Raw genomic sequence first — 9454 nt, 5'->3', positions numbered from 1 at the left:
TCATGAAGACCCCACCCCAAGCAGGTAGGGGGAGACCTGCTGAGAGGAGACTGATTCTCCTCAAGACCCCACCCAGTAACCCCATGTTGCCTCCAGATCCATAACTGCAGTGAGAGCCCAGCTGACTCCAGGGAAGGTGGGGGCACATCCCAAGAATTCCAAGAAATTGCTGACTCACACTGGAGTCTTGGGGAGACCTCACAGGTGCGCATGGCAGCCAACACTGGGCGAGCTGGACAGGGTATGAGTGCCTGAGACTCTGGGCCGCACTGTAGCTTTCATCTGTACTTGGACTTAGTATGGCCTAGCTGAGATACCAGGACTCCCTTGGCACAATACAGACGAAGGACTCCAAGGGCTGGGACAGATAAGGACTTGACATGAATTCATCAGGTGCAACTCACTCACTGAGCTCCTTGTGTCCTCAAGGCACAGGCACTGGACAGAGGCCCCAAGAAATTCCTTAGTGAGGACCTCAGGCTCTTGAAAAGTCCTCCAAAGTCTGCAGGCCAGGGAAGACAGTAGAAGCGCTGCCGTCAAAACAGGGGCCCTGATTTCTCCTGAGAACCAGGAGGCGCAAGGCTCAGAGTTCGCATAGGCAGGTCACTGGAAAAGGCAGCAAACCCATGCAGTAGTCACAATGCACGGTTCCAGAGAGCCCTTGACACTGGCCAACTGCAGAAGCTGGACAGTCTCAGAAAGCTTCAATGGATCATTAAGAAACGAGCCAGATCTGGGAGATAGAGATCTGATGGGAAGGACCTTAGAGGAGAATCATGACCTCTCACCCAGTTCCAGGACTGAACAGAAGGGAGAATGGGTTCCTCATGAAGGGGTCTATGTAGTATGCCTGGCAAACCTCCCCCCCAGTGCCTGAACCATTGTGCCAGGTACTGCTGCTGCCTAACAACCTCCCCCTGCCCCGGCTCCGCACTTAGGCAGAGTCAGCAGGGAAGGCTCATCTCTGCTCTGTGGGACGCCAGCTGAATGGCCCAGCTGATGGGGGATAAGAACTCCCCTGACAAGAAGGCGCATCTATCCAGAGAGCAAGGGATGCTGACTCCTCCCCACACAGCCCTCTCCACGGACTGCTGCTGGAATAGATACTCTGGATATGGATTTGTCTCCGCCCACTCTAGGAGGCTTCTGCCAGCTGCACTGTTGTGGACTTGGAAGCCATTAGTGGTGTCCATGCAACTCGGCTTCTGATCAAGGAGTTCATTTCACAGAAAGGGGTGAGCGCTGGGTATGTGCCATGGGACACCTCATCTTATGACCCCACCTGCCCAGGACTGCTAGAAAGTTGGTGGGGCCCATGCAGACTTGGCTGCGGGCTCAGCCTGGGCGACCAAACCGGGCTGAGTACTGTGACCCCTCATGCCAGCCAAGACACACGAGTGGAAGCCAGGGCTGGAGGTGTGGGTGGCACCCCAACCTATATCCCTGATGCCCCATGGAGGCTTCTTCCGGGACCACGGAACCAGAAGATGGGCTCCCCTGGGGACTGGCCACCTGCCCGGACGACAGAACCGGTGGGGCACGCTGCCTCGTTGGCAGTTCAGTGGACACTAGAGATCAGGGTTGTAACATCACTAAATGCAGCATTTTGTGCATCCGAGCCGGCGGGGCAGTGATTTGTGAACAAGATCTCTGACCTGGGAGACGGTCCACGCGGTCACCCTGCAGGGTTCCCACCGTAGTGGGAGATGGAACTTCTAGTCTTGAAGACCAAGCAGGTGGGGCCTTCTGGAAATGCACCTGAACCGCACAAGCCAGGGTCCCTGAGCCCCGCCCACTGCAGGTCCAGCCCCTTATCTGGGCGGGGCTTCCGTCCGCAGACGGCCGTGTTCCGCGTTCTGCGGCGCCAGGTCCCGCGCGGCCGCCGTAGCGGGGTGGGTTGGGCCCGGACTACGGTGGCCGTGTGGCACGGGGCACGGGTCCGACCGGGCAGGGCGGCGGGGCACGGGCCGGGCCGGCCGCCATGGGCAACCTGTTCGGCCGTAAGAAACAGAGCCGGGTCACGGAGCAGGACAAGGCGATCCTGGTGAGATGCCGGGCCCTGCAGGCGGGTGGGCGCGGGCCGGATTCCCCCGGACCGTACGGGGAAACCGAGGCTGGGCGGCGGCAGGCTGCGCTCCGCTTCTCCAAAGGGTCCAGTCCCTCTGGCCGCCCAGCCTCACGCCCGGGCTGCAGCCTCGGAGCCCGTCTGGGGCGATGCGCAGTGGGCTCCCCTTGGGGAGCATGTCCGGGCCCGGTTCCCAGCGAGTCTGAGCGAATCCTGTCGCTGCGGGTGTAGGTGGTCCGGGTGTGGCTGAGCTGTGCTTCGGGAGGCGGGGCCCTCGTTGTACTGTCTCGTGGTTGTACCTTGTCCGTGGGCGAGTCCGCGCCTGCGGGTGGGGGTTCTAAACTCCAGCCCCAGCCCCGGCCCGGTGCGGGCTCGGAGCCTGCGTGGCCGACTCAGGTGGGAGGTCGTGGGGAGGGGATGATCTGGCAGTGGGGCCTCATTGCTGCTCCCAGAACTGGGGATCTAAGCAAACGCGCTCATTGTGGGACGGTCGTGTTCTGTGTGCTTAGGACTCAGGCTGGACTCAACACCTGTCCCAGTCCTTGTCAAACTTAGAATCTGTGCGGCCCCTGAGGAACGAGCCATTGGCCCCGAGCTTGTGGGCTGCCCTTGTCTCCAGGCCACTCATGGCCCTCGAAAGTTTCAGATGATGGTGATGTTTCTGTTTCTACCTGTGGATTCCAGCGTCTTTTTCTGGAGAGCACTGATATGAAAGTTAGTTTCTAGGGAAAGAATCGTGTGGTATGTTAAGTGAAACGACGTGTTGAGAATAACCCATTTTTTTAAGAAAAGTGTGTCAGGAAGGAGAGAGAGCCTAGAATGTGAGTGGAATCTACCTTCGCTTTCTTTTCTAATGTTCTGCAGGAAGTACATACTTTTTGGTACTAAGAAAGAAACTAACTCAAGTGGCAGGTTGTTTTTTTTTGGGGGGGGGCGTGGTTTTACTGTGGTTTCTGAAACCAGAAGTTATAAAACCTTTTAACTGAAGTTCCCCTTGAAAAAGAGGTGTGTTTGTCACTGGAGAAGATCAGCTGTCGTTGGGTTTTTATTGTGGTTGCGGTCCGGTCCCCAACGTGTGCTGGCCTCCATCCTGGGCTTCTGGGCCTCTGGCTGAGCAGGAAGCCCCGGAAGCTCTCCTTTCTGTTGCCAAGGATACACATCGGTGGGGTCGTGACAGGAACAACTCAGTTGGCACACCACAGAACAAACTATTGCCTGACGTTTTCTGAGGATGAAAAGCTGAGCTGAGGAACCTTGAGCTGCCCCGGGACCTTCTGCTGAGACTTCTTGTTTTACAAAGGGGCGGCCTGGCCACACCTGCCTCCCTCTGGCTCTTGCCTGACACTTTGTCCGCCGCCTGCAGAGTGGGTGCTCAGCCCCTATGGAAGAGAAGCAAGTCAGAGTTGAGCCCGGCTGGTAGGCTGGCTATGGGGTGATGTCTCATTGTCAGCGGACATCTCTCATGTCAGCGTGGACAGGACATGTGGCTGCCCTGAGCCACCAACCACAGAGTGCACTGGGACAGACGGCCTCTAAGAAGGGAGCTATGGAGCGGCCGCTTTAGACCATGTCCATGCCGGAGGCTAATTTCTCACCATGTTGAGTCCAAAAGATGTGCACACCCTTGACTCACTTAACTCACTCCTGGTAACCGACCCTGAAGACGTCATCTTCCGTCGGAGAAGGGCCACACGCTTGCAGGTGCTCACCGTCACCGTCACCTGAAATGACAGAATTTGGAAGAAACGTAAATGACCTGAAACAGGGAAGGAGAGGCTAAGGCATGTAAATGGCCCTGCGTCCTTTTTGGGACAGGACTCCAGGGTGCCCGGTGCTTCGGGAGTCATGTGAACCCATTGCCTCAATGCGCTGTCTGTTGTCCACCCACGTGTAGTGGAGCTGACGGCATATGGCTGACATCCCCAGGGTGGGTGAAGCTGGAAGGGAAGGCCCCGTCTCCAGCTACTGCTGGACTGGGCTGGTGGCACTCAGGTGGCCCTCACCAATGATTTTGTGTTGTCCCTGCACCTTGGAGGTGGTGGCCACACTCCCTGACCAGTGCTTACACTCCTTGCTGTCTGGGGTTGGGGGGATCCTGGGGGCTTGTAGGATATCCAGCCTCATCCTGGGCCTCCACCCCCTAGATGCCAGTGGCATCCCCAGTGGGCCAGCCAGGAATGTCTCCAGGGAGTGCACCACGTGCCCTGGAGGGCAAACTGGTCCCCATGGAGAGCTCTGTTTCAGAGGATGCGCTTCCATGGGTGGCAGCTGGGGCAGCCTGGCCTGTGGGGGGCCCTACGGTGTCCCTGGCAGTCTCTGTGCCTGCTCTCCTGGGCACTAGGTAGCCCACCGAGTGTCTAGCGCTGCGTGGGCCCGTGCCAACACAAGGCCTGCTCTCCCAACAGCAACTGAAGCAGCAGCGGGACAAGCTGAAGCAGTACCAGAAGAGGATCACCCAGCAGCTGGAGCGGGAGCGGGAGATCGCCCGGCAGCTCCTGCGTGACGGCAGGAAGGAGTGAGTGGGGTGGGGCCAGTGTGCGGGGGAAGGAAGCCATCCCCCGTCAGCCTAGAGCAGGGCGTGGGGTAGGCCGGGGAGGCTGGTCGGTGCTGGGCCAGGACATCCAAAGGCTGTGACTGCTGGGTCCCCTTTGCAGACGGGCCAAGCTGCTGCTCAAGAAGAAGCGATACCGGGAGCAGCTCCTGGACAAGACAGAAAACCAGATCACCAGCCTGGAGACCATGGTAGGCCTAGTGGGGGTCGGGTTTGGGCAATGCAGGCCAGAGGCCCCTCAGAGAACTGAAACCCACCATTTTCCTTTCCTGGACCCTCAGCCAGAGGCTATGGAATGGGTCAGGCCTGGAGGCAAAGGAGAAGCTTTACTGGGAGCCTGATATTCTTAAGGGTCTGGGGCAGTTTGGCTGCTGCAGGATTGTGGTTGGGGGGCTAGGCCGCTTCTGGGTGGTGGGGATAGGGGGCCGGTTCTGCCCCAGTGACTGAAGAGGTGTTAAGATCTGCAGGAGGCTCCCAGGCAACCTGGGTTCAGGGCGCAGCGCTCGGGTTGTGCTCATTTACTAACAGTTTTGCTGTTATAAGCAGTCTGATAAGAGATTCTTCCCAGGCCCTCTCAGTCCCGCCCAGCTGGTGGTCAGGGCACCAGGAAAGGACAGGGAAGAGGAGGCCAGAGAACGTCAGTCTTGGGGACAGTGTGGTCCTAACTCCCATCGTGGGTCTGCGTGAGGCGGCAGAGAAGGCGGGCCTCTGACTACACAGGTCTCCTCCTCAGGTCCAGAGTATTGAGTTCACCCAGATTGAAATGAAAGTGATCGAGGGGCTGAAGATTGGAAATGAGTGTCTGAATAAGATGCACCAGGTAAGTCTTGGCAGGCTGGGGGCAGAGAGGAGGGGGAGCCTAGTGGACCAAGGAGGGGGCTTGTCCCTGAGGCCACAGCTGCACCCAGGCCGTTGGGCACGAGGGAAAGTCAGTCATTACGAGGAGAGGCTGACCATTTAGTAAGACAGACAAGCTCAGGAATATTGACCCGAGAATAGGGACTCCAGCTACAACTTGGATCCAGAGATTCTAAGCGTGACCAGAGGGATAGCCTCTTCAGAGTCGGGGAGGGGTGTGGTGAACTAATCAGAGGACTCCCTGGAGGAGGTGAACAGAGCCCTGTCTCAGGAAGCAGCACAGAGGTGGATGGTGAAAGGAGAAGTGAGGTGCAGAGAGGCCACGCCCCAGCCTCACCTCATCTCGTTCCCGATGAGTGGATGGTAGGTGGGGCTGGGCAGAGAGCTGAGGTTACGTTGCCTTTCTGAATGTCCAGTGTGGGGACCAGTCAAGCAAAGGTGTTGCTTTGAACCCAAAACAAATCAAGTCATGTGGCCAGAGAAAACTTTATATTTGTTACTACTGCTAGGGTTGATCTGGGTGCCAGAAGGTCCACTGAGAAGGGCCAGTAGGGGTCTGAGAAGGTCAGCTGAGGCTTCTGAAAAGACTGGTCTAACAGCTCCATGCCTGTGTAGACAGGCCCTACCGGGGACATAAATAACCAAAGCTGTTACTTATGGACATAAATAACCATATCCCACTTGGCGTGGCTTCCTTTAAACAAGAACAGAGGGGCAAGGCTGTGTGAGCTGCCAATGCAGGTGGGCTTCACGAAGGGGGTTCTGTCACATGCTTCACTGACAAGACTCAAAAACTTGTAACCAATCAGGTGATGTCCATAGAGGAGGTGGAGCGGATACTGGACGAGACGCAGGAGGCCGTGGACTACCAGCGGGTACGTGTTGCCATGTCGGGGCCGCTGTCTGGCAGCCAGGGAGTGTGGTGGCCAGCGGCCAGCCCTGCCCGTGAGGGCCAGGCCTTCCCACGCCACACGGGGCTGCCTGCCTTCGTTCAAGGGAGAGCAGCCTTGGGCCGGGGCTGTCTCCTTCCTCCGTGAGGGGGCACCTCGACCCCCACCCCTGGCCCAGCCATGTTCTTCACCTTTGCTCCTCCTTTTGCAGCAAATAGATGAGCTGTTGGCAGGAAGCTTCACTCAGGAGGATGAAGATGCCATCCTGGAGGAGCTGGACGCCATCACTCAGGTAACAGGAGCGCCGGGACTGACGCAGGCTCCGGTGGAGGGGCCTCCAGGAGGCCTCTGCTCACTGGCCTCCGCAAGCACCTGCCTTGAGTTTCTCTTGAGCCCACAGCCCTGGTTTTACAGCTGGTTTTACTTATTCCTTAAGACAGTTGGCATTTGTTCTAAGCCGAAGCCCCTTCTCCCCGTCGCCTGGCTGGCCACAGGGCGGGACTGGCCTGGAAAGAACGTTTTGCAGGTTGCCCACCAGTTGTGGCAAGTCTGAGAGTGAGCCCGGTGCACAGGCGAAAGGCTGGCTCGCCTAGCTCCCTCGGCCCCTTTCTCTCCAGTGGGCAGTGGTGGGGTTTAGATCAAACGGGTGCTCTTTCCCTCTTGTGGTGGGTCTCTCGCTGTCACTGCCACGTGTCGGCCTGGAGCCCTCTAACTGGTCAGCCGTCTCTTCAGACCCTGAGTCTGCTTCCTCAGAGGACGTCTCCATCTCTGGGGGCCTCTGCCTCAGCGAGCCATATTCACGCCGTGCCCACCAGCCTGCCACCCCGCTGGCCATTGGCCACAGGAAAGCAGGTCCTGAGCGCTGTTGCTCGCCGCCTGAGGGGCCCCACGTGCACCTGCCCACTGACTCACCTCCCAAGCCCCGAGAGGCAGACCCGTGCTCTGTGGTTCCGTACCCAGGAACCAACCCGGGCACCACCACACCAAGCTGGGGCACCACCGTGGCCCCTGACCTGCCTGGGCGCCTGCTGCAAAGCCCTCAGCCCAGACTCAGAACAGAACTCTGGGCGGGGAACCCCTCAGGCTCCGGGTCATTGGGAGCAGCCACCTTTTGTGGCCACCGATCTGAGTGACAGAAACGCCAGAAGCCAAGGGTGTGCATGCTGCGGCGTCACGTGCCGTCTAAACTCCGCTGAGAGCAGCCAGGTGGACGGGATGCTGTCCTTCCCGGGACAAGGATGGGGCGGGAGTGTCTCACGGCCTTTACCCTCTGTCTCCCGCAGGAACAGATAGAGCTGCCAGCGGTTCCTTCAGAGCCCCTTCCTGAGAAGATCCCAGGTACCCGCCTTGTTATGTCCTTTGGAGAACGGTGCCTCCTAGAGCAAATCATGATCTCCCGGCCGCTGGGCCCTGCCCTTCCTCCTTGGTGAGGTTCAGGTCCCACCTCCCTGCTGGGTGCTCGATGGCACCACCTCATGCAGAGTGCAGCCTCGCCCTGGGGTTGGGCCCAGACCTCTGAGGGGTTTGGGTAGCCTCATAAGAGCCAAACCCCATTTAGAGAGGCGAGTCCCAAAGCATCAGGAAAGGGCACATTTAGCTGTGCGGGCTCTTCCGGGTCCAGCCCAGGACCAGCGTCCTTGATTCGTCACTGGGACGACCTTCCGTGGGGCATCGCTAGCACCTTCAGAAATCCGCCTTCGTGATTCCTCTTCGGCTCGCTGCTCCTTGGCCTCCCTCTGGGGTCCGTGGGAGGGTGCACGCCTGCCGCTGCGCTGTCCCGAGTGCCCGCGCCCAGTGCCTGCTCTCTGCCAGCCCCCCGGCTTCTGTGTATGCCTCGCCTTCCCTGGAGCTGCACCCGTTCCTCCCAGAGCACCGAGCCCTGAACTGGCTCCTTGCCGCCTCTTGTCCTTTTCGGGAAGTTCCTGCCTGTGGGGTGTTCTGTACGCCACAGACATCTCTCTGTTTCCTCCACAGAGAAAGTCCCCGTCAAAGCCAGGCCCAGGCAGGCAGAACTGGTGGCAGCCTCGTAATGCAGCCCTCTCGCATGGGACTCTCGGGGACTTTGGAGGACTGGGGCCCGCAGTTTGGGTGCGTGGCCAGCCCTGACCGGGCTCCCAGGAGGCGGGCGCCAGGCCAGGCAGGCCAGGTGCTGACGGAGCGGCGCAGCACACACAGGGCTCCCAGTCGGGTTGACTCTGCGGAGCGTTGCCCTGGCCCTGCTGTCCTGCTCTCATTTCTGGATTAAATGGCAACATTCAGATCCTCCAGCCAAACGCAGCTTCTGAAGCTGTGCTTCCCACAGGCCACAGCCAGGCTCGACGCTCCTGGTGCTGGTCACACCGCCCGACCCGGATCGTGAGGCTCCACGAGCCAGTGTCTCCACAGCGCTGTCTTCCGTTCAAGGCACCTCAGACCCCGCCCCACCCTTCCCCTTCTTCCTGCTGCTCTCATTAGCTCACGAGGGCTTTGGCTAAGGGATCCTTGGCTCAGTCTGGCTCCCTGATATGCCTACTTTCCATGCAGATTTGGGGGTGTAAACCTCTCTGCTTGTGTGTTGGCGTTTGGGGGTGGTGGATCAGGAGGGGCACATGCCTGCTGGATTGCTGACTCTCGGAGCTCTGCCCGCACCCCCCTCTCTGGGGCCTTACACCGAGGCCCAGTCCTGCCAGGACGGACATTCCAGGATGGCCAGCAGGTCCAGCCAAGGCTTCCCGAGCTGTCAGCAGCCAAGCAGAGACTGGGAAGGATGGAAATGCCTTCCCTAATTCACGATTCGTTTTGGAATTAAGACAATCTCATTGAGATTTCGCTCCCAACAAGAAAACAAAGTGGACCCTCCTAGCCCCCAGACAGGCCAGCCCCATATTAAAGCTGATGCCCATACAGCCTGCCGCCTCGTGGACTGGGGTCTGTGGAAGGGCCTGGCGGAGTTAGTGTGGCTCCTGTCTCTGGTCCTGGCACATGGCCCCTTGACCCTCCCGGGATACTTCAGGACACTTGGTTGGTCAGTGCCACACGGGGCCTGGGGACTCAGGAGCTGGTGCGCTTCTAGCCCTGCCCAGCTGTGGGTGGAAAGCAGGCCGGGGCTCT

At 59.1% G+C, this 9454-nt stretch overlaps 1 protein-coding gene across 2 annotated transcripts; it reads left to right on the top strand.

Annotated features, from left to right (window-relative positions):
• Positions 1-1887: 1887 nt before the first annotated feature.
• Positions 1888-9249, top strand: CHMP6 (charged multivesicular body protein 6). 2 transcript variants are annotated; one of them, XM_019981166.2, is made up of 8 exons: positions 1888-2044; positions 4471-4580; positions 4720-4807; positions 5350-5436; positions 6284-6349; positions 6576-6656; positions 7648-7702; positions 8339-9249. In XM_019981166.2, the coding sequence occupies exons 1-8, from the start codon at positions 1982-1984 to the stop codon at positions 8392-8394; spliced, it is 606 nt and encodes a 201-aa protein (XP_019836725.1). In that variant the 5' UTR covers positions 1888-1981; the 3' UTR covers positions 8395-9249. The 2 variants fall into 2 exon arrangements, with proteins under 2 accessions (XP_019836725.1, XP_070630028.1); XM_070773927.1 differs by having other exon boundaries at positions 7648-7790.
• The last annotated feature ends 205 nt before the right edge of the window (positions 9250-9454 follow it).

The sequence above is a fragment of the Bos indicus genome, chromosome 19, assembly GCF_029378745.1.
Source record: "Bos indicus isolate NIAB-ARS_2022 breed Sahiwal x Tharparkar chromosome 19, NIAB-ARS_B.indTharparkar_mat_pri_1.0, whole genome shotgun sequence".
NCBI lineage: Eukaryota > Metazoa > Chordata > Mammalia > Artiodactyla > Bovidae > Bos > Bos indicus.
The sequence above is the reverse complement of the archived record's forward strand: the minus strand, read 5'-3'. Positions and strand labels throughout refer to the sequence as shown.